General features: G+C 30.0%; 1 protein-coding gene across 1 annotated transcript in view; it reads left to right on the plus strand.

Moving 5' to 3' along the window:
• Nucleotides 1–24585, plus strand: part of LOC129969378 (glucose dehydrogenase [FAD, quinone]-like) — a 107784-nt gene that overhangs the window by 56975 nt on the left and 26224 nt on the right. Inside the window, exons 2-5 of the mRNA XM_056083932.1 lie at nt 5248–5450; nt 11896–12085; nt 20212–20343; nt 23928–24049. Of these exons, the coding sequence (XP_055939907.1) occupies nt 5248–5450; nt 11896–12085; nt 20212–20343; nt 23928–24049 (647 nt within the window). The remainder of the gene's footprint in view (nt 1–5247; nt 5451–11895; nt 12086–20211; nt 20344–23927; nt 24050–24585) is intronic.

Here is a 24585-nt window from a genome sequence, read left to right on the forward strand (position 1 = left end):
AGACACGTGACCTCTAATTTTGCATCCAGCAAGCTCTATTTTAAATGCTATTCGGTGCATTTGGTTCAACTTTCAAACTGCCGCTTATACTCTGTTACCGAAAGCAATTTCCAGCTTTAAAAAACCCCTGAAATAACATACTAATGGTGATCTTGCTTCGCAAAATGTTGTGACAATTTTGTGATAGATAATATGCATTACATGTTGCTCCAGAAGATCAAAAATAAATAGAGATGCATAAAATACCTTGCACAAACAAGAATCGAAATGAGTTAGGTGTGGTGCTTAATGAAGTGAAACATTTTTTAAAGTCTTATTATCATCAAAATACCTAAAAATATGTTAAGAACTCAAATGTTGCTTAAATGGATTTGACACAATTTTGTAAATTCACACAAAATAGTAAGAATAAAATAAATCAAATTAAGTATTTGTCTGTATTTAAAGATAATTTTTAATAAACTAAAATTCATCTTTTTATTATTTATATTAATAATAAAGATGAATGTGCGTGTGTTGGTACTGAACAGGTTAGATCATCTGAATTATTGGTACCAAATTTGGCACATATATACTTTCGGAGGGTGAGAATGTGCATCGTGAATCAGTTTTTTTGAAGTTTTAATTAATTAAAATTAAGTGAAATTTTGTTGTTTCTCCCAATAACTTCCGAAAATATTATTAAATAAAAATAGTTTTTACTACTTCCTAAAATTAGAAAAATTATACTTTCATTGATAGTAGATTTTTTACCGAATAATTCGTTTTCTATTTTTAATTAATTCTTTAAATATTTTAAGCACATTTTACAGCAATATATTTCATTGTTGAAGTGAAACTCAAACCGTTGTTATTACTAATATTTCACCCCCCCCGCAATTTTATTGTTATCGATTTATTTTTCCATGTTGAATAGGTTTCAGTATAAAGCATGCTGGCCATGGCCCTTTCCCTTCATATTTCAAGAGATTCAATATTAAAGGATCGGATCAATGTGGCTGCGACCCCCTTCATTATGCCACTAGCTGCCCTCTCGCCACATCTTTTCATCTCAAAAAACCCATCCACGGCCTAGAAAATATCTGTTGGACCAACGTTATGAGAAACAAGATGTCCAAGGTCAAAATTAGAAATCTTGTGCGGTTCCTACAAGAGAACGAGGAATTGATTTCTCCAGACCCAAGCCCAGTATAAATTTTCGTTTCATTTCTCAACCAAGCTCTTCTCCAGAATATATTACCTTCAATAGATTTCATCTACTCATACTCCCCACCGAACACCTCCTTCATCATTATAATATTCTATATAGTTACTTTTTCTGTGTATTGTATATGTAAAATATTTTTTTTCTCAATAAATACTCCCACGTATATTCTTTCAACCGACAGGGAATCCTAGAGATTCCAAGTTCAAGGATATTCTGTGGCGAAAGAAAGTATAAAGCATGCTTACACAAGAATCAACTAGACAAAACGATTAATTATAAATATTATAAATTTTTTTCGTCCTTTTTTTTTTTTGTCAAATTTACCAACAGTTGATGCAAAGTGTAAAATCTATTAACGGGTAATTATGTTTTGAAGGTAAGAAAATATATTATCATCGACAATTTACAAATAAACAGAATATCATAGCTTTAGTTAGAAGTGAGTAAAATTCGATTACAAAATTGCATTTGTACAAACAGGAATTAAGATAAGTAAAATGAAATAATATAATCAATTTTAATGCTCGTTTTATACAAAAGCGCTTATACCAGAACAAATGGTAATAATGCATTAACATGTAACTTTTCAAAAAGTTGAAAAACATGTGTTAAATGTGAAAATGTAAGACAGCGGTCAAACTGGTTTCTGAATGTTTTTGATAGAGATGAATGCAGAAATATAAATAAAGGGTTTTATTAATTTCGATATAATAAAGAAATAAGAAATTGATGCCGATTTACCATTAAAAATGCAATTATAAAAGTATGGAAATAGTAAAACAAAAACAAAATAAAACGATAAAAGTTATAAAAAGATTTATTTCCAAAGGTTCACTTCAACTAACAAACTAGTTAATTAACAGAATTTTTTATTTATTGTTAATTAATATCATTATTTATTTTTAACTACTGTCTTTATTTACCTTTTTTAAAAGAAAATTTTCTGAATTCTCCTGGTTATTCATCCAAAGTATGATTCACAAACCTGTTCTCTGCGAAGTTATGCGAAAAAAAATAATGCCTGGACTATAATTATCTAAATGGACTTGATTTTGAGTATTGTAACTGCTCCAATAACTAATATTTTGCATCATTTGATTTTTATATCCAATTTATTTCTTCAGTACATATAAACTGTTTTTCAGACCAGCACGAATAGCACAGTAAAAGCTATTCGGAAGCATCTAATTTTCATGCAACATTCGAATTAAGGCTGTAAGAGAACATTTTACGGTAGATTAAACTGACTTAAAAAAAATGTTGTCATTGCGTAATTGGGCATGTTCAGAGAATCAACGGTCCTGAAAAGAACAGGGAGACACTCCCTCCAAATAAGAGAAACCCGGCTACTGTATTTGTTTCGCTTCTAAAGATTTTTTCCCTTATTTTTTTATTGTTGTTTAGTGGGGGATTTTTTCACTATACAATGAGTAAAACCGCAGATAATTCGATGATTTTTAAGCTTATTGCTGCAATTTTTCTCCTCATATTCTTGATAGCAAATGGCTTTAATAGCCCGTAAAAAAAGTGCTTGTGGTGGTGACCCAATGGTATAAATCTGACTTGAGTTTCTAGGTTTCGGCACGGATAAACTCAGAAAAATCCAAGCATACGAATGTACATACCAATAGATGGTCAACGATTTGACAGATTTGGTTAAAAATTTAATAAGCGTCTGTAGTTTGGAATTAAACCTTTGAAGCAAATTTTATCTATCTAGCTTTTTACATTTTGTAGTTATCAAGTTCATTTGTACTCGAACAGCCAGACAGACTATCTCTGAATGAATTTCGTTCAAAATTTGATAAAAATCTACGAATTTGGTGTAAAGTGTATTTATCAAATTTCATTCGTCTGGTTTAAAATGTCTTTGAGCTATCGTTTCCCAGATAGACGGACAGACAGACATTATTCTAAAAATATGTTTTTCTAATCAGAGGTCTGAAAAGAGAAGATTCGTCTGACTCTAATTTTTTCGCTCGAAATTTTTACAATCACAGTACTTTCTAGATATTTCTTATACAAGGAGTCAAAAAAAAATTAGAAATGCTCATCTCACGCAGATGGAAATTGTATATAACACATTACAGATCCCCGGTCCACGATTTTTAGGACATCAGGAATTGTGGCACAGTTTACCATGTCCCAAAAATTTCATAGCACGATTAGTTTCGTTGTTTTGGTTTACAGATGAAAAATATTGCTGCGTTTCTTTCTAAATCATGCATTTCTTTCTTCTGCTATAGAACTCTCTCATTAATATAAAACAGCTTCATATCATTAGGTAAGCAGTTTTTTCTCACGGATTTTACAATCAATGATTCTTAGTGAAAATGATGTTGAAGTTATCACGCTTGGTTACATCTGAAAAGACGAAACACTTCAAAACAAGTCAGTTAATGATACTCTGACACAATTTAAGGGAAGCTGCTTTTAAACATAAAATTACAGAAATGCAATGTCATTCCAAAAAATTGCACGATTTAAATGCTTTATGAGCATGACATCAAGCATATTGACAGTTACACCTATTTAACTGTTTAGATGGGATTTCATTTGGGAAATAAAATGAGTACGTGGTCATCAAATATTCCAGAAAGATAATCATCCGTGTTCCAGATTTTCTATCTAACTGTCGTTATAAACACGATATAAGCCATTCATGGATACAAGTATATTATGACTTGTAAGCAGTCTCATATAGAATTGTCGAGACAAGCGTTTCCTGACACACTTTTTAACACTAAAACCGAATATTAACTAAAAATCAATTTTTCCGAAATTGTATATTTTTGGAATCCATTTTCTCACCTAAAAAAAGATAAAATGATGTGATATCGAAACTAGATAAATAATGCATACTAAGATGTCTAGTGACATGCGCAATTCCATTTTTTTCATATGAATTGTCCTCAAATGAATAATTTCCATTAGAAAATAGAATAAAAAAATTGTATTACATTCTTAGAGAAAGAAAAAATAAAGGACAGTATATAATTAAAACATTTAAGTAAACACAACTGGAAAACAAACTTTCTTATAAAACTTATGCACTTGCCAGAAGACGTTTGCTACAAATACATTGCAAATATTCAAGAATAAAAAAAAAATGCATATTGTAAAAAAGCATGATATCGATTTCATTCATCTGTGTTATATTTCTTAAATAATTCATTAAATTTTAAGAACTATTTCGGAAATATAACTCAAACTGATTTTTAAAAAAAAATAATTTATTTCAAAAAACAGAAATGGTAGCCAGAAAAAGTTTGCGCTTACATAAAAACAACTTACAAAAATTAATTATCATGGATTCCAAATTACATTTCAGTTAGTTCTATATCTCTTCATCATCATAATTCATCATCATTATCATCCCCATAATTCTGGCTCATGGAGTGGTCAGCAATATCGACTAAATCACGACTTCATAATACTATTCTAATAGAATAAGTTTCCAAGAAGCATAAGGAACTTTGAAATATACCTTACCATTGAAATAGTATATCAGTAGCAAATACGGCGTAGCATCTCTAAGGATACTGCTGTAAGGATGGATATATAACAAAAGCGGTGTTTTTAATTCGTGCCACCAAGTGATCCTGGATGACAAACCTTTAAAAGCTGAATAACTAGTGAAATAAAATACAACATGAACGAAGAGTTTTCACACTAAAACCACAAAATCATTGATTTTAAAATATAAAATTAGTACGAGCAAACAGAGAGTCGTTTAAATTTATCGAAAGGAATGTAGTCAAATTACAAGAACTCGATAGAGAAGGAGAGAATATTAAAATTCAGTTTGAATATAAATTATTTGAATTAAATGGAGGAATGTTTATTAATTATTGATGCATTTAAATTTATTTACAAGGGGTTGTAAATAATCTAAACATAGTTTATTGTCTTTTATTTCAAATTTACATTATATGAATTTCAATTAAAAATCTTGTATTTTCATTGTCGTTTCTTCTGTAATTTTTATCAGTTAAGATTTAATTTCTTCCTAGCAATTAATTGGTTTCTTTCTTTTTAAGTCGGTGCTGGATCTGCTGGGGCCGTGATGGCCAACCGACTGTCGGAAGACCCCCACGTCAAGGTGCTGGTCATCGAAGCAGGGGGTAAGGAGAATCTGGTGACGGACATTCCTTTGGCAGCGGCCATGCTCCAGCAAACTCCCATTGACTGGGCTTATCAGACCGAACCACAAGAAGCGGCTTGTTTCGGACTCATCAACAGGGTGAGTAATTTTTTTGTTTATCGCAACCCAACCAAGCGTTCACTTATTCATTGGAATGAGCCGCTATAATGAAATGGAAACGTTACCATTGTAACCCATATAGGTCGCGCATTCAGAGATCTTCTTTGAAACAGCCTTGACCGGAATACTGAGCATTATGCAATTTATTTTAGATCGATGATGAAGCTTAGTTCAAATTAAGGTTAGAGAGATTTTTATTATGAACGACATGATTTCCTTTAAAATGGGCACAAAGGCCCTGTTTTACTTTCTAACATACCAAATAAAGAGGATTATTCGTCAAAAATTTCGAACTTTGAGGAATCTCCTAGTTTTCAGATTTCGCTGAGTCCAAAAAAATTCAATTTTGGAATTATGGCCGTCTTTCTATGGACACGATAACTCAAAAATAATTTGAACTAGACAGATCAAATCTGATATACTTAAAATGCTGTTCGGTAACAAATTTTGAATCAAAACTTTTAAATCGTAAACTATCCATTGGTCTGTTTTTATGTATGTATGTAAACGCAATAACTCATAAATACAATGACTTAAATCGATAAAATTAGAAATCTTGTAACTACAGTTACTCTGTGTCAAATTTTGGCTTCAATCAGCCGGCAAAAAATCGCTAAATTGCATATTCGCACGATATATTCAGTAAAAATGCAAGATTCATTCCAAAGATCTATATTTCACAACTATAGTTCCTAATGCCTTGAAAGAATTCTCGGCATATACCTAAGGACCAAAATGAGGGGGAAAAAGCCGACGGAAATATATATTCGCACAATACAGTAAAATTGCTAAATTTCTATTTCGCAGCTATTGTTCGCCATTTCCATATAAGGCATTCGTTCAAGGTCCACAATTTTTGGCATGGAAGTGAGGATAATACCTTTATTGAAGAGTATGCAAGAAAGTTTCGGGGAGGGGGGATACTCCCATTGGTTAAAACAGCTTCAGTCATTTTGCGATTGAAAGTCAAACATCGAAATGTTAAGATGGACATTACTTTGAAATTTTCTTCTAAATATAATTAATCAGATATTTGAATTCGTTGTGTGTCCTTCAATCTTGCTTAACCCTTTCTAGGGCCGTGTGAAGTATGCTTCCCACCAAATTTATCAATCTTTGTATGAAATTATGTAGGTTGGCATGAGTTCTGACAAATTATTTTAGTAAGTCAGAAACTTAGATGCTTCAGTTCTTTATCTCACACAAAATGATGTGTCTGGATTTGTTACTTAATTATTAATTAACCAAATTAATTAATTAATCCAATTAAATTTATCTAATAAGCTAAATGAATCCCTTTTTTTATTCTAATTTTTCAAGCTTAAAAATATTTTAACATAATATGACTAGAAAAAAATGGCCCTTTAAAGGGTTAAATGATTAAATCACCGCGAATTTCTTATATGTATCTTAACAGTAAAATTTTTTAAAACTATTTCTACTAGTATTCCAATTACTACAAAAAATTGATTCTTCAATTAGTTCTAGATATTTTACTAACCATTCAAAATTACAAACAATTCATACAAATTATGTTAGCATATACTCTGCATTTACAAGGAATAAATACACAGATTGTAATTGATTTTCGCATCTCGCATCAGAAATACATAAAATTCAATTGTTTCCAATATTAAGAATTCAATCTACGCAATCTTAACGTTTGGTGATCAAAATGCCATACTATCCTATACTGAATTTCATTATTTTGGAACAAAAAATTCCTTTCTAATCATAAAAAAGTTGGAAGAAGCTTTCAAAGTATTGAAAGAATTCAGTAAATGAAATGTAATTTCATATCTGGAAAATAGGACATTTCTATTGAGTATAAACGATAAATTCTCTAGAGAATTTTACTTTAAAGAAATTATATATTACAGTTTTATTGCTTTTTGCCCTTTTATCATCAGTTTTTCACTGCTTGCTTATCGCCTGTTAAAATACATTTTTCCAGCTTTACTCTGTGTACTTTAGAAATGCTCATAAGTTTCATTGGAGAAATTATTAGAGTAGAACCTTCAAGTAAAAATATTATTGAACCTATTAGAATTTAAAATTCATCTTCATACATGTATGAGAATACATGTATGAAGATACATGTACAAATACATGTATGAGAATACATGTATTTTTATGATCGTAAAAATTAATCCATTTCTTTCATTTACTCAGAAGTTATACAGTGACATTTTATCTTAGCGTATAATGACAAAAATTAAATATTTATTAAATGATTTAAGTAATTTAAATGACTTAATGTATGATTAAATTTATAAATATTTTGTTTCATAAAAAGCTTAGATGTGTTCTTTCGAGTTTTTTTCTAACTTGCGTAATGAGCTCAATTTGTATTTAGCTTCTTTGTATACATTTTGTTATTTCTATCTGTTGATTGGTTATGCCAAAAAGTTCATACAGATCTATAGTTTGGGAGTAAAAACGAATAACACATTTTATTTATCTCTTTCCATCTCTTCCTTTTTACATACACGGATAGAGATAATTTCAAAAATGCATCTTCCTACTTCTGCGTGGTTTAAAACATAAAGGATGTCCCGAGATAAATGCAAGATTTGAATTTGCCACCATTCGTGCAGTAAAATATTGGTAATACTGTTAAAAAAAAAACATTTGACAGCTGATAGTTTTGGGTTAGTAAAAAGGGGACGTTACAGGATAGAATAATGCGTTTTCATCTTTTAATAATATTTCAAAAATGATGAAAGTCTGGCGGATACAGTTGGAAAACTTGAGAATTGGTTCCCTAGATCGTGTGATTTAATACCATTGGATTTTTTTATGGGTTTGTTTGAAGTCAAAGGTCTATGCCAACAAGTCCACAAGTGCGCGTGCACTGAAGGAGGAAATTCAAAGCTGCATCAATGAAAATCAGCCACATTTATTCAAAATGGTAATGAAAAATTTTGACGAAAGAGTGCGTATATGCCAGCAAAGTCGTGGAGGCCATTTGCATTATGTATTATTCCATACGTAACTCTATCCTGTGTACTTTAGGATTCAATAAAAATATTACAATTTAAAGAAAAACTTGTGTTTTTTATTTAATTCAAATCTTGCGTTAACACGATGTTCTATCATGTAACGCTCCATTTTTAACAATCCGAAACTATCAGCTGTCAAATGGTTATTTTAATAGTGTTGCCAACACTTTACTGCATGAATGGTGGCAAATTCATGTCGTGTTAATTTTGGCACATTATTTAGCTTTTTTCCATTGTAAGAGAATCAGACTTGTGTTTTGTAGTAATATTTCTAAATGTGGATTGCTTATGCCAAAAAATTCATACAGGCTTACAGTTTTGGTGTAAAAACGATGCAACACATTTTATTTATTTCTTTTCACTGTGGGGTTATCGCGCTCTTTACATATACGGATAAAGATAATATCAAAAATATATTTTCTGATTTCTGAGGGTCTGAAACATAGATATTTATCAAAATTATAAGATGGAATTATTTGACGATTATAATATTTTCTCTTCGCATACATCATATATAAAAAGCAAAAACTTGTTAACATTTGGTGAAGGCACTATTGACTCGAAACACTAATAAGCCATGTCATTGGAGTGCCTATTCTTTTGTGCGCTTAGGACAACAGAGAATATGGTTTGTAAATATCGGACATTGTCCTCTGTCCTTCAAGAACTATTAAAGAGTTACTGGGGAAACTATGTGGATTTTGTGGGCGACGGCCTCGTAAGGAAAGACTCCTTTATGATCATGATTACATAACTATTGAGATCTACAACATCGTATTTTCTTATAAGGTTTTTGTTCAACGAATAATAAAGAAAACACTCGTGCTAAACAGTCATGACTGAAAGAAGTGAATTGACAGCTCTTGTTTATTTATGGTGGTTCAAATTCTTTAAGTTATGGTGCAATTATTTATGGTTTTGGTTTGAAAAAATTGTGACAGAACGATAGATCTGGTAAATATTAGACTTCAGCAGAATTAAATCAAATCGCATTCTTATTTCCGGAAGACAATTTATGAAAAATATATACATCTATGTATGAAAAAAAAAATCAAAGTCCAGTGAGCAATCAGTTAATACATAGTTCTGATTGCGAAAAAATCGACTAATGTACTGTTCCGAGGACTTTTTTATTTATATATTCGAATAATGAAATGCGTAAAAGGAAATAATTGAAATTAAACATTTTCCATAAATCTTGTAGCAATGAAGCTGGATAAATAAAGATCTTCAGAAATATATGATACTTTTTCAGTGGCATAATGAAATTATATGGTGTTGAGTATATAACAAGAGTTTTTGACTTCCAGTTGGTATCAGTGAATTGTCATCAATTTCGCATTACGCCTCAGGAATTCTATTATTTCTCGCTCTCTCGCCACACTTTACTTTCCTAACCTGTAGAAGTCTGGTGCACCACTATAAAAATTCAATCATCTGCTGATTGAATCCTCTGCTCACTCACCTTCATCTCCGACTTGGAAGGGCGAATAAGCCGCGGTGGTCTGGCGGTAAGGTCTTGGCTTCGGAATTGGAGGATTTCAAGTTCGAGATCCGATACCACCGAAGAACCGTCGTTTGGTTTGGTTACATTAACGTCCCGTTTGAAGCAACACTAGGGCTATTTTGGGACGGACCTCGTAATTTTGAACCACGGTCAGATGACGAGGACGACACCTGAGCTGGTACCCCCCTCTCCACACCACACTAGCCGGAGGACATCTGGTCATGACGGATTTAACGGGCAACAGACCCCCTTACACGGTTCTTCGATGGAATCGGGTTACGAACCTGAAACCCTCCGGTTCTAAAACCTAGACCTTACCACCAGGCAACCGCGGCCCTCCGAAGAACCGTCGTGTAAGCAGGTCTAGTGCATGTTAAATCCGTCGGCACCAAAAGTCTTCACGCTGGTTGGTGCGGAAGGTTGGGGGGGGGCAGCTCAGGTGTCGTCGTCGTCATCTGATAGCGGTGTAAGATTACGAGGTCATCCCTAAATAGCCCTAGTGTTGCTTTAAAAAGGGGGCGTTAATATAACTGAACTGAATTGGGAGGACGAACCTTTCGGGTGAGGCAAAAAGATTCTATAGATTTTCTCCCAGAAGCCTTTTGAAAATTAGAATTCTAAAATGTTCATTATGAGGAATGCATTAGTGCTAAAAAAAAAAGAAAAGAAAAGAGTGCACTTTTACTTTCCTACTGCCAGACCTTTCCTCGGACCACTTCCATCGGGAACCACTGCTTTAGAAAGTTGCATAAGTGCGTAATGAGCGCCTAACTTTGTGTTCGAGGATACTCCTTGGGCATACAGCCACATGTGACATTATGCCATTGCATTTTGTTGTAAACGTAGAGTATAATATTATACAGCTAAGCAAATGCCATGAAAATCTCATCGTAACATACAGAAGAGTTTAAGAATCAGAAACGAAAAAAAAAAAAAAGGATGCTTGATGAAAATATAAAATTGAATGTGTGTGGTATAGCTTTTACAAATAAACAAAAATATCATGAATTTTTATTTTTCTATGCGTTTATTTGCTACAATGAATTTATTCTATTAATTAATAATACCAAATATGTATGTTTATCTTTGACAAATTATTCGAGTATTAAACACATTTTATAATTTTTAATTGATTATTCATTGCATAATTTTTAAATACTTATTGAAAGAAAGCATCGTGATTTTCTTATTCTTTTTAACAGAAATTCCATTCGAAATGAAGTTTACAACTCATTTGATTCTTACAATAGAATGAAAGCAGTTTGAAGTTGCATTTGCTTTTCTTTGCAATAACAGCACTCACGTGTGAAGTACAAAAGAGGACCAAGTGAAATAAATGGGACGGAAATTGGGAAGAAAAGAGCAACTTCAAAGTTTGCTTAGATGCTTGCGATTCTTTCCTTTTGTTACATTCAGTTGAACCGGAAAGTTCTTTAACACCCAAGAAAGTATAGGGTCAAGTTTTGAAGGAGAAGAATCTTCTCAAAGGTCCTATTAAAGCACCGCTTTCTTGCACCTGTTGTGAAAGTTTAGTGATGCTTTAAAGCTGGATAAAACGTTGGCTTTGAATTTGCTATAATAAAAATAATAAATTGAACGTGCAGTGAAAAATTCCATATATTAGTTTTGTAGTATTTTTCGTTGAAACTTGTTCATTATAATTAAATACTTTTCTTATAATTATTGTGCGAATAAACATATTTCAAGCATTCATTGATTGAAAACTTTTATGAAAAGAATCAAATAAAAAAATTATACAATAAAAGATATTTTGAGAATTATTACAATAAAAAATCCTTGTCTTGATTGTTACATGATTTGTTGCTGTAATCTTGTTTGCAATTATATTTTCTTACAGTATCTTATACAGGTATATTATTTCATGTATTCATTAAGGATTTATTTTACTATTCAGAGGAGCCGTTGGCCACGAGGTCGAGTACTCGGTGGATCAAGCGTCATCAACTACATGCTGTACGTGAGAGGTAACCGCAAGGACTACGATAGCTGGGCGGAGGCCGGTGCCTACGGATGGAGTTGGAAAGACGTCTTCCCTTATTTTCTGAAATCAGAAGACAACAGAGATCCGGCCATCGCCAAAAATGGTATAAATTAATCGCATTTAATATAATGTATAGTCATAATACGAAGTGGAAAATTACAAAAAGAAATAATGAAAATCTATTATGAAAAGTTTTATTAGCCAGAATACTATTCAATTCTCTTTTATATTACAGGAAGATAGTATTTTAAAATGATTTTCAAAAATGCTACATAGTTTCTTAAAGAATTTTAAAATTAATACTGTTTAACTGTACGTTTTTATGGATCGTAATTGTTTTACGGTATTTTTTAATTATTTTGATAAAAGAAGTATAGGAAACTAATCATAAGTAATTTTTTTTAAATATTTAATTGATATATATTTAAACAATTTTAGCAGTTGCGTGGCGGAATAAAAGAAACTTTTGAAATGTAGCTTCTATTTATTTCCTCCCGGGAGGTAGAAAATATACAAGAAACAAAAGATGATAAAAAATGCATCAGTCTACATCGCGACGCATGAGCAAAAGAGACTAAAAAACAGAATTTTTTTTTCCTTTAGGGATTTTGATAGGGATCGCTTTGTCACGTGTCGATATAGACAATTAAATCTTGGGTATTTATAAAAGAATGTTGGATTTTTCTTCCTTCTCTCCGGGCGTGAGAAAATGCTTAAGTCATCAGTTTTCTAGAGAGCGTGTCAAATTAATTAAATAAAAAGTGGGAATTGGATCAGGAAATAAGAGGGCATTTTAGAATACAATTTATATATATATATATATATATATATATATATATATATATATATATATATATATATATATATATATATATATATATATATATATATATATATATATATATATATATATATATATATATATATATATATAATTATTATTAAAATTAACTGATGAAGTTTCGTTTTTAAAAAAAGCTGTACCGATTAAAATGTTTCTTTCTTTTCTCTTTACTAATTTCGATCTCTGTGCGAGCGTTTCTTCCTGTCCATATCCTTCATATTTCCAAATACTTTTTAAAAAAAAGAATTCATGCGAAGTTGCTTTCTCATATTAGAATGTGCGAAGTAGAACTAAAAACAGGTTATGAGTTCAAGGTCTCCAGTTTCCACATCTAAGAGATCTCAATAAGGAGAGTAGATCAACAAACAATTTACTCTGTAATAAAAAAATATCGTTAGTAAATTAAAAATTACAGAGTCCCTTCCTCATTTAACTTTCTTTCTTTATTTTCGGATAGCTAATTTGATAAATTAATATGCAGATTTGAAGCTACATATAGATTGTTTGGGGGCAAGCTTCGACACTGGAAATTGCTATCGAATGAAAAGTATGCCCCATGAGTCAGTTTCCATGGACTTAAAACTTAATTTCTAATAGAATATTAGATGTAAACTTTTGAAAATCTGAGGTAAAGAAAACGATAACTTTTTAGTGAAAGGTCTCCATTGAAACCCTATATATCTATATTTTGTATAAATATTCCAAAATATGTCTAATGAAAAATTACTTTCTATCCATAGAAATTCGAGAGATTAAATTAAATTGTGAAGTACTGATATTTTTCATATTTCTTTCGAAAGTCTTAAAAAGTGTACTCAAAAATATAATTTCTTAAATTTGAAAATTTGCTGTATCATAAATAGGGTTGATTTGGTTTAGAAGTTAATTTGACTATTAAAAAAATTTTAGAAAGTATTATAAAATGATTTTTTTATCATTTCAACGCAATCAAATACTGAAATCAGAAGAGGGTTTTTTTTTTTTTCATTTTGTTTTAAATCTTTGATTTGTGTAATATGCTTAGATATCAGAATAGTTTTCAAATTTAGTTTTTTTTATCTTTTTTCTAAATATCTCCTCATAATTAAATGCATAGGCACATGTCCTGTCGATGTAAGTGTCGCTTCGAAAATATTTATCATGATGTTCATATATTACGAATGAGATTGTACTATGAATATAGAGTATTCTATCTTTGATTGCACCCTTTAAAATAATCCGAAAGTGGAATATATAAATAAAGAGATTTAATACAATAATTATTCTTTCTTCAATTTTCCTAAAAAAATTTTGATTTCAAATAAAGAAATGTGAATGTTTTAGTATAGAGGTGATAATATAACTAATGTGAATATATTAGTATAGAGGAGATAATACAACTAAGGAGAGGGAGGATTTGTGGGGTAAAGAGTTAGAAGTTCCAACGATTAACAACACCAAAAATAGGAAAAATTAATTTTAATAACTTTAGTTATATTATCCATCGAGAAGTGGATCTTTAGAAATCTCAGTTATTTATAAAAGCACACCCACCAAAATTTGGCAACATTTCTAAATTTATTCAAGATGTCTTAAAATTCCAGCAAAGCAGATCCTTTGATGAAAATTATTCCTGTTAAAATGACAATAAAGTTCTATAATCAAGCAAAAATAGACTAATACACTAGATAAATCCTGCAAAATTCGCCCAGTATTTTATTTTACAACATCAACATATGAATAGAATTTTTAATAATGTTCGATGCTTTTAAATAGCTTTTTTTGGTAAAAATTTTGTAGTTAAAATATAATTTGGAAATTAAAAAAAAATACTTCTTCTCTAAATATATATTGCTTTAATACATGTTTTTACATGCTTAATACATGGTATTTGAAAATCTTTCATCAAATGGAACAGAAATTCTGGAACAAAAGAAAAATTTTACTAAATTTTATTATTATGTATTTATTTCAAAGTTCAAGGAAAACGTTATTGTTGTTCTCTACAGTGCTGCTTCCATAATTTCACTGTCAAGAGTAAAATACTCTTAACCAAATTGTTTTAATAAAATAATTGACATATTGCAAATTCTTGAATTTCTCACATCTGAAAGGTCGATAGCACTTGCACAATGATATACAACCCATAACAAATAACAAACGTCTGCAATGGACTGTGACTTCATCAAAGAACTTTAACTCATGGCGAGTTCTCACTCATGGAATTAAATCCTCACGCTGTGACCATACATGCATAAGAATGAATTCAAATGAAAATAAATAAAGAAGCTGAAACACTAATTCAAAACTTAAAATACAAATATATTGAAACTAAAGGTATCGCATTTCCTTTATATATTTTATTTATTTATAGCATCTAAAATTTAAATGTAAATTGCTGTGCGTATGTAGATTTTTTGAAGTGCCACATTCTGGCATTTGTGGTGGTTTCCCTGAAACGAAATTGTTTAACTGTTAATTGTGTGTTTAACTACCTCCATCTCTGCTAAAAGTGAATGGGCACTCGCGTGTGTGTATATGATGTTGGCACTCTTTAACCCTTTCTAAGGCCGTGGGAAGTATGCTTCCCACCAAATTTATCAATCTTTGTATGAAATTATGTAGGTTGGCATAAGTTCTGACAAATTTTTTTAGAAAGACAGAAACTTAGATGCTTCAGTTCTTTATTTCAGACAAAATGATGAGTCTTGATTTGTTACTTAATTATTAATGAACCAAATTAAATTTATATAATAAGCTAAATGAATCCTTTTTCTTATTCTAATTTCAAGCCTAAAAATATTTTAACATAATATGACTAGAAAATAATGGCCCTTTAAAGGGTTAAGATAAAATATTAGATTTAGAACTGCCGTATTTAGCACTGATATATTTAGGAGAACAAAATGTGGACCTCAGAAAGATTTTTAAAAAATGAACTAGTATATTTCAATCAGTTAAAAATTAAATGATGTTTTGATTTTTATCCATCATAATCTCTGAATTTATTAAAGCACGAAAAGCATTTATACTACCTTAAAAAATTCTTTTCATTTATACCAATTTAATTGCATACACATTTTTATCTAAATTAATTTTTAAAATATTTTTGAATAACTAAAACAATACATTTTATTTTTGATTAAAAAAAAAAAGAAACTTCCCATTTTCGTTATTGCTTTAATTATTTCATCCTGCACTATTTCCAAATAAACTTCCTATCCTCTTGATTAAGATATAAAGATTAGAGTTATTTTTTATGCATAGTGAGTAGATTTCTGATTAAAGTATACTGTTAATATTTTTTTTTCATATTTTATTGCATTTGCAGTTAAGGATTAACTTCAAAAGTAAGAAATAAAGGGTTCTATTTAATTTCGTGCTTTATTAAACAGTGCTTTCACTTTCCAATATATCATCACTCTCTTAGTTTGACTTTTTTTTTGTTTTAATAAAATTTTTTGTTCAATCAAACAAATTTTTATTCAATAATCCTCTGAGATATTATGTAAAGGATGTAACATATTCTGTAGAATCACAATATATTTTTCACTTATATTTATCAGGAATATATTTAGATTAAGAAATAAATTTATTGGATCATTTGAATTTAATCACTTCCCGTTCAAAATTAAACAAGGCAGAATATTAAAGAAATGTAAAAGCAAAATGTGCATAATTGTGTGTGATTTCTAAAATAGCACTAATTACATAATTATCAAAATTGAAAGTTTAAAATATTTTGCTGAAGAAGACATTGAATTTCAGTTGAGAACAAAAAAAATCGATTGATTTTTTTTTTGTGAAGCTTTTAGTTTTAATTAATCAGTTGATCTCTAAAGACGGCTGGCTAAGTAGTAAAAATGTAGCAAAGTGATACGATTTGAAACATAACAGCACATTGAATCTCATCTTATAAGAAATCTAGAGCCTCAAACTTTCAGTTCATCCAAATTTCATAACAGCAAAGCTTTATTTTTCTTTTGACCTCATAAATGTATGCTTCTACAAATTAGATAACTACTTCAATACCTAAGAGTTCTGAGAAACTATTTAATAGGTTGTAACACAAGGTCATTACGATGGATTTAGAGAATGGCTACTTTCAGATTCGTCCTTCAAACCTATTAAAAGCTTTCATTGTTATAAAAAATGAAATGCTTTACTCTTGAAAGTAAAGCATTTCAAAGTGCTAGTAGTGGAAAGTTATTTTTTTTCGACTTGAATTGCCCAACGATGGCAGATATAAGAAGAAGAATGTGCGTGCTTTAATTAATGTAGGATATTAGTGAATTTTTCCATATGTAGTAAGCGCAGCATATAATGTTACTTAATTTACTTGAGGCTTTTTCTTTTCTCAAAAAATATTTTCTACTCAATAGAAGGAAATTTCCTGTATGTTTATTGGCTGTTGTCTGTCATAAAAATACACGGAATTTGCTCACAATACTACAGAAGTAGGGTTTATACAAAAACCGACTTTTTGAAAAACCGGTTTTCAAATTCGATACTTCCAAAAAAAACCGGTTATAGCTGGTTTTCGAATTTTTGTCAAAAAAATGAATAGGGAAAAAAATAAAATATTTTTCCCTGTTCTATTTTTTTTTAAATTTTATTTTTATTTATATAAAATAACAAAAAAAAAACGGAATCAATATCAAAGTCAAAATATAAAAAACAAAATTAAAGATTACATATACATATTACTTACACAAAATAACGAAAACTCAAACAAAAATTTCAAATAATATTTATATTATTTTGACGAATTTTAATTTCTCCTAAGGAAATAGGATTTTAAAAAAACATAAAATATCCACTGAACGGTGGCTAAGTTTCGTTCTTATTTTGGACAGAATATTGCTTGAAATTGAAAATACTCGTTCACTAGTTACTGAGTTTGGCATCAAATTACAAATCTAAGTTTTTTGTTCTTTTATTCGATTGTTGAAATAATGAAAATTCAGCTATCAGTGTCTTTGGATTTGTAAGTTTTTCTTCAGGATCTTCAAGAAAGTAAACAATTATATTATTTCCGACAATTATTTTATGACCTGCTTTCAAATGATTATGTAGATTGCTCGTAGATGACCCTTTGCAGCTCAACATTTTATTACAATGATTTCAGATTGCCTTGTCCATCCCGAACTTTTTGAAACTATCCCAAACTTCCGACTTACTCATTTTTATCTAAAAATGAAATTAAAGTTATTGAATAAATATTTTTGACATTTATTTTACAATTTTATTATTTTAACTATTAATATTAATGCAATTTAAAATAATCTAATCTACACATTTTCAAGGAATTTTGAAAAAAAAAAACACTTTTTAATTTAATTCCGATGCTTGCTAAAGACATTTGTTAAAACGTTGCCAAAGAAAATATGAAATATTTTAACACCCTGTGTTTTATTTAAAGTTCCATTAAACAGAAGCCAGAACTTCTTATTTTACACTAATCTTTGATAGAAGAAATTTATATAATAAAATTTAAATATTAAAATAGAAAATATAAACATACTTACGTTATTTTTAACAAATATAACAACTTTATATTTTTGTTTCCTGTTTACACCTTCACAATATTAAGCAAATCTGTCGTGATTCGAGGCGAATCGGATTCTGAGACCACATTTCGACAATTCCATTTCATTAAGGGGTGAGACGCGATACGATGAAGCACATTTGACCTCGGATTTCTCGAATTAGATACTTTTTTAGTTCTATTTTTTTTTCACGTGTATGTGAGTGTTATGTCATTTCTGACAGCATTTTATTTTAACTGAATATTCCGTATTGATATGGCTAGTTCAAGTGTTGTAAAAAAGCTTTCAGGCGTGGTACGAAGAAAATTTTATATGATATCATTAAATACTGTGATCAAGAAGCAGAAAACGGGGAATTACTTATTCCTTTCACACGTTCTTCGAAACGAGCCAGTCAAATTGCTGAGGTTTCTATTAGCACCGACTTCATACCGATAGACAAAACATCCGACGTGAAGCAAGAGATGAACTTTATCAAACTTTTGTTTCACCTAGAAAAAAAGTGAAAAGGGATGTCCATGAAAAACACAAATTGACGAATTCGAGGCGCAACTGTGCAGTGCAACTTGCAACGTTGAAAAAATGTGTTTGCTGCCCGTTGCATAGAATGAATAACAAATCAAATAAGTTCAAAATTAATTTTTACATAATATAAATTCTTTAAACCGGTTTTCTTAATTTAAAAACCGGTTTTCGAATGTGAGAAATTTACTTTAAAAAACCGGCTTTTTAAAACCGGGTTTGAAAACGTCAAATCCAATACAGAAGTGTTAAAAAAAGAAACTGCCTTATTAATATTTTTCTTATAAAATTGGGACTTTTAATAACTTTATAAATTTACAATAAAATATAATTTTATTAAATAATAGTAGTAAAATGTATGTTCAATGAAATATAATATTTAAAGCTAAAAAATAATAATTATTAATTTTGTAATCATTTTTAGAATTTTATAAAAAAATGCATTTATATTTTTTGTGATTTTTTTTTCTTTTTTTGTAACGGATGATTAGTGCATCTTAACAGTGAGATCATCATTTTGAAGAAGGTGTTAACTCGGATTATTATTATAGAGCATCACTATTTAATGTTCTGTACTCAGTAAATACTTTTTGTGTAAAAACAAATATTATAAAACAAATGTTAATCTGAATGGAACATTTTCTTTCTATGTTCTCACTCAATTTGTATAATAAATTGATGAGCGAATAATATCACAATAACTGGTACTGGTACAACTTATTATTAGAACACTGTTAATATAATCTACTCATCCAGGTATGCTGGACGTTTGTGGGTTTTCAAGTTTCTATATCGAGAAACTGACTCAATAAAAAACACAGTCTAATTTTCGAAATCAGTTCGATTAACAAGATATCAATTCATAGAGACCAAGATTCAAATAATCAAGATTCTACCATAATTATTGTGTAATTAATAATTGTAAAGAAACGTGACCTTGAGGGGGGGCAGTAGCAGCTGAGAGATCATTCTAAACTATTGTCCGAAATTGCGACGTTCGTTCTATAATTGGCATCAGGTAGTACTTAAACAGGATGTTAATCTATGTGAATGAAAGTTATGCGAATATGATTAAAAATTATAAATATGAATTCTAATGTACATAATTTATGTCAGATAATTACATAACATACTTTGTAAACCATGTATACCATGGCTAAGTTTTCCATTAACAATATCTGGCTTCAGCAGATTTTTTTTCGATTCAAAATTACAGTTTCACTTACTTTTGCACAGTGAATTTCAAGAAGATAATTGATTCAAAGAAAAAGATTGATTCGCATTTTCACTTTAAAAAATCTTCCTGTTCCTTTGCATGTTTTCATTTCTCCGCAGGTTACCACGCTACCGGCGGCTACCTGACCGTAACCTCCCCATCATACGCGACGCCCTTGGCCTTTGCTTTCGTGGAAGCCGGTATGCACCTGGGATATCAAAATGTCGACATCAACGGGCCGCAACAAACAGGTGAGTGTGCTGCTCGCTGTTGCGCTCTACAGAACGCCAATTTCAGGGGCTGGAAAACAAGAGGAATTAATGAACCTGAAACATAAACATGTTTTACACTTTTTAGGTTTTCCATGCGTTACTTGGCGATAAGCGTGAATTCAATTAGGTATTTTGCTTGATTGAAATTCAAGGATAATTAGTTGAATTTAATCTTTATGTTGAAGTAGTTACATTTTACTATATATAAACTCTTCTTTACATGATGATGGAAATTTCTATCATAACATTTAGTGAACAAAAAATTGTACTCAAAGCAGGTGTACTGTAAATCGGTTGTTGTTGGCAACTTTTTTCAGGACTATTGCGTAATAAGAAAAGTAGCTATGAAAAAAAAACCAAATGCCACAATCATTATAACGTCTTTGAACCTGTCATTCCGCTCTTTGTTGTGGTTGGAAGAAACGTGCGATTTCTTGAACATTTTTTCATAACTAATCTGAGAGTTTTTGCTAATAAAAGCGATAATGAGTGAAAAAATTTAGAAGGCAGGGACATTGAAAATTTTGTACTGAGTTTAACATGTAAATTTGTATGATGATGGATACTTCCATCATACTGTCTTTTTTTTAATTATTGTATATTATATACTTATACTAGGATTTTTTAAACATTTTCCCCTTAATCTAGAACATGAATTCTATCACGCTGATTTATTTCACACACAAAAAAAAGAAAAAAATCAGGCAAAGAAGGGTTAAATAGACGTGGTGGCTTACACTATACTCCTTTAAGGGTGTGTGTGTGTGTGTGTGTGTGTGTGTGTGTGTGTGTGTGTGTGTGTGTGTGTGTGTGTGAAATGATATTATTACATCCGTGATTCCATAATAAAGTTATATAAATATACAATGTATACAAGAGAATAAAGGAATCGACATTTAGTACATGTTGTCTTTAAATTATTTTTCTGTAAACACTCATAATCTAGCAGTACACATATATTATACAGTATTATATTATATAATAATAAACAATATTGTAGAATATAATATCATACAATATTACGCAACAAGTTATGCTGTGTGAGAATAAAAAGGCAATGTTATAAATTGAATAACTCTTGAAGTGTTATAATGAAATTTCAAAAAATGTCATTATAAAAATGTCATTTAAAATTATTTACTAATTTCAAAAAAGTGGCATTTAAAATTATTAACTTGTACTTAAAATTCGATGATAGATTGGAATTCAGCCTAAAAAGTATAAATGTGACAATTTTTTCTTAAAACAATGATTAAAAGAAAGATTTTTAAAAATCTTTTTAGTTTAATAGAAGGTTAAATAAATGCATATATCACTGGATTGTAATGCAATTAATTTACTAGAGTTTTAGAACTGATAGGTAATTAAGTTAAGGGTAGTACCTTGGTTTTATATAAAATTATTCTTGTTAATCAGAACTCCAAGTTCACAAGGAAATATTATTTAAAAAACGAACTTATAGTAATTAAATTATATTTATTAATTCATGGTGAAAACTCAACACAGAAGCGAGAGTTAATGTACAAAGTGTGTTTGTAGCAAATAAAAGTTTTAAAATTTGACTAACGCTCTTGATAGATAAATTTAGAGATATACGTAGACTCCCCATAGAAGCTAATAATACATCAATTATCCTTGAAGAAATAAGGAATGACATAGAAAATTTTGAAGGCGTTAAATTTTATTATCAATTGACGATTATATTAAGGAGTTTTATTCTGAAGCCAGTTGTATTTTTTGAAAGGAGAAAGTTCAAAGAATATTTTCATCCTTTTTGAAACAGAAACTCATAAGTTATTATTCATAGTCTTTGAAAATTCTGACATCAAATTTTATTTAATTTTATAAAAAATTCTTTTAAAGACATGAAGTTGAAGTTGAAGAGTGTTTTTATTGACTTATTTTTAAATTCTTGATTGTTTGCAATTCGGGATTTTTATTATTGCCAAGAGCAAAAATTCCTTATATGATATTGAAAAGAATTCTTTTTAATTGATAACCTAATTCTTTAAACTTAATTTCCTTTTAAAATTTTTAAAATTATTTTTAAGTAGATGAAGTAGAACTAAAAAAGAAGGCTTTTTAGAAACTTTTTAGAAAAACTTAAAAATTAGAAAACCAAAAAATACTAAGATTTATATATGCAGTTTGAATTCCATATTCTTAAAATCAATTTTACCATAACCATAAGATGTATGCCTGACTTTTATTCCAAATAGGATCATTTATTTAAAACATTTTAGCAACTCGCTGAAAAAGCTGAGATAAAATTTCATAGATGAATTACAAATTACAACAAGACTTTGGTCGAGAATTCACGCATTCATTTAGATTCGTTCGTCATATTTGTTCTTGTGCATTATGCATGAGGCACAATCAAATGATTCTGGATGGCCGCTGACAGGGGAACTAATTCAATTCGAACGAGATGAACTTTGTGTAGAACACCACCATTATGTAGGCCTTTGTCGTTCCTACACTTTTAAAGGCGTGGCCGGATTTTAGGTAAATCTGCAGGAGGCTATTCTGGAACAGCTGTTCTTAATGCCCTGTGAAATAACTTTTGAAATGCCGGCCATTCTTTTAGCTGTAACGGCGTTTAAAAACATAATCTTGTACTTCCTTGTTGAAAAATAATGCAATCGTGTTTCAGTGACCCCTGCAAAATGTATTTTACAAACTTAACCTCAAGTTCCCAATGATTTTAAACAAATGTCTTACCAACTAAGCATGATGTGCAACTTATTGTACAATGAATATGATTGCACTGCCTTCAATTACGGATACACTGCTCCACCCAACTGTCTTGCAAACTGAAATCATCTAATTCATATCTAGATTTCACTTAGAAAATAAGTATACAATGCATTTAGCAGACACATACGAATCAATAGTTAGTGTATCCTGTTTTTAAGTTATTTTTTGCAAATACTCAACCCTAGTAGAACACATATATTTTAAAATATTATATGATATCAAACAATATTTGCATTACTGTATAATAGTATAGAATATTGGATAATATATTATAATATCACATAATATTGGACAAAATTGTGCAACAGGTTGTGCTATCTGAGAAAAAAGCATTATTATGAATTAATCAACTAATCAATTATGAATTAACAACATAGTTTTGAATCATAAATTGTTGTTGCTGTTTTCTAATTTGTGTTTAAAAGACCTGGGAAAACGTGCATCGGTTCAAACAGCAAAGAAAGATTGCCGCATAACTTTTTTTCATTTAATTAAGAATTTCACTGATATTTATTATGAAAGCGAATAAAATCACTGATATTTATTATGATTTTATTTTCAAGCGACTTATTCTTAATTCTTGCATTGGGCGATCATCTTAAATTTAATTTTCTAGTTTGTACATATTGTATTTGTATGCTATACCAATATCGTGGAATTTAAATAATGTGTAAACTAAGGATAAAGTGTATTTTTTTCCTTAAATGCTTTTTATTATAAAAGAAGTCTTCCAAATATATATATAATTTATATTTCACTGAAATAAAGATTCTGAAACTGTTATACTGATCACTGATTCATTTTAGGTGTACTTATACCCCAAGGCACGATACGGCGAGGAGCACGCTGTAGTACTTCTAAAGCATTTCTGCAACCTGTGAAGAAAAGAAAAAATTTAGACATAGTAACTTATGCCTATGCAACGAAGGTAAGTGCTTGTTTTTTTTTGTACTTCAAAGAATATAGGTTATTAAATTTCAGCCTTTCAGATAAAATTTATAAATATAGCAATAAATTTTCACAAAACTGCTTTTAATGAATCTGGTTCTAAATCGGACTGAAGGGAACTGAGCTAGCTGACTCTTTGGCCAAAACTGCTTTTGCTGAAAACATAGATAGTGACAAAATACTGCCTCATTGAAGAAAGACAGTCGAATCTCCATGGCCGAATGGTCATGGCACTGGTCTCATAATCAAGAGGCCTTGAGTTCGAACCTGCTAGAGACGATGGGATTCACAATATGTGTAAATATTTAATTACTTGATTTTATGTTTTTCCTTTATTTCATGTTCCAGAAGATACTGGACATTTCTTTAGTTTACCGGACAAGTGTTCTGGACTTTTCTTACTGTCTCCAGAATAGTATTCTGGAACTTTCCCTGCTAATATAAAAGCAGAGGATTTATCAGTCACTGTATTCTCAGTTCAGAATTGAGTTAATAACCATCTAACGCTCCGACCCG

Source organism: Argiope bruennichi, chromosome 5 (genome assembly GCF_947563725.1).
Source record: "Argiope bruennichi chromosome 5, qqArgBrue1.1, whole genome shotgun sequence".
Lineage (NCBI taxonomy): Eukaryota > Metazoa > Arthropoda > Arachnida > Araneae > Araneidae > Argiope > Argiope bruennichi.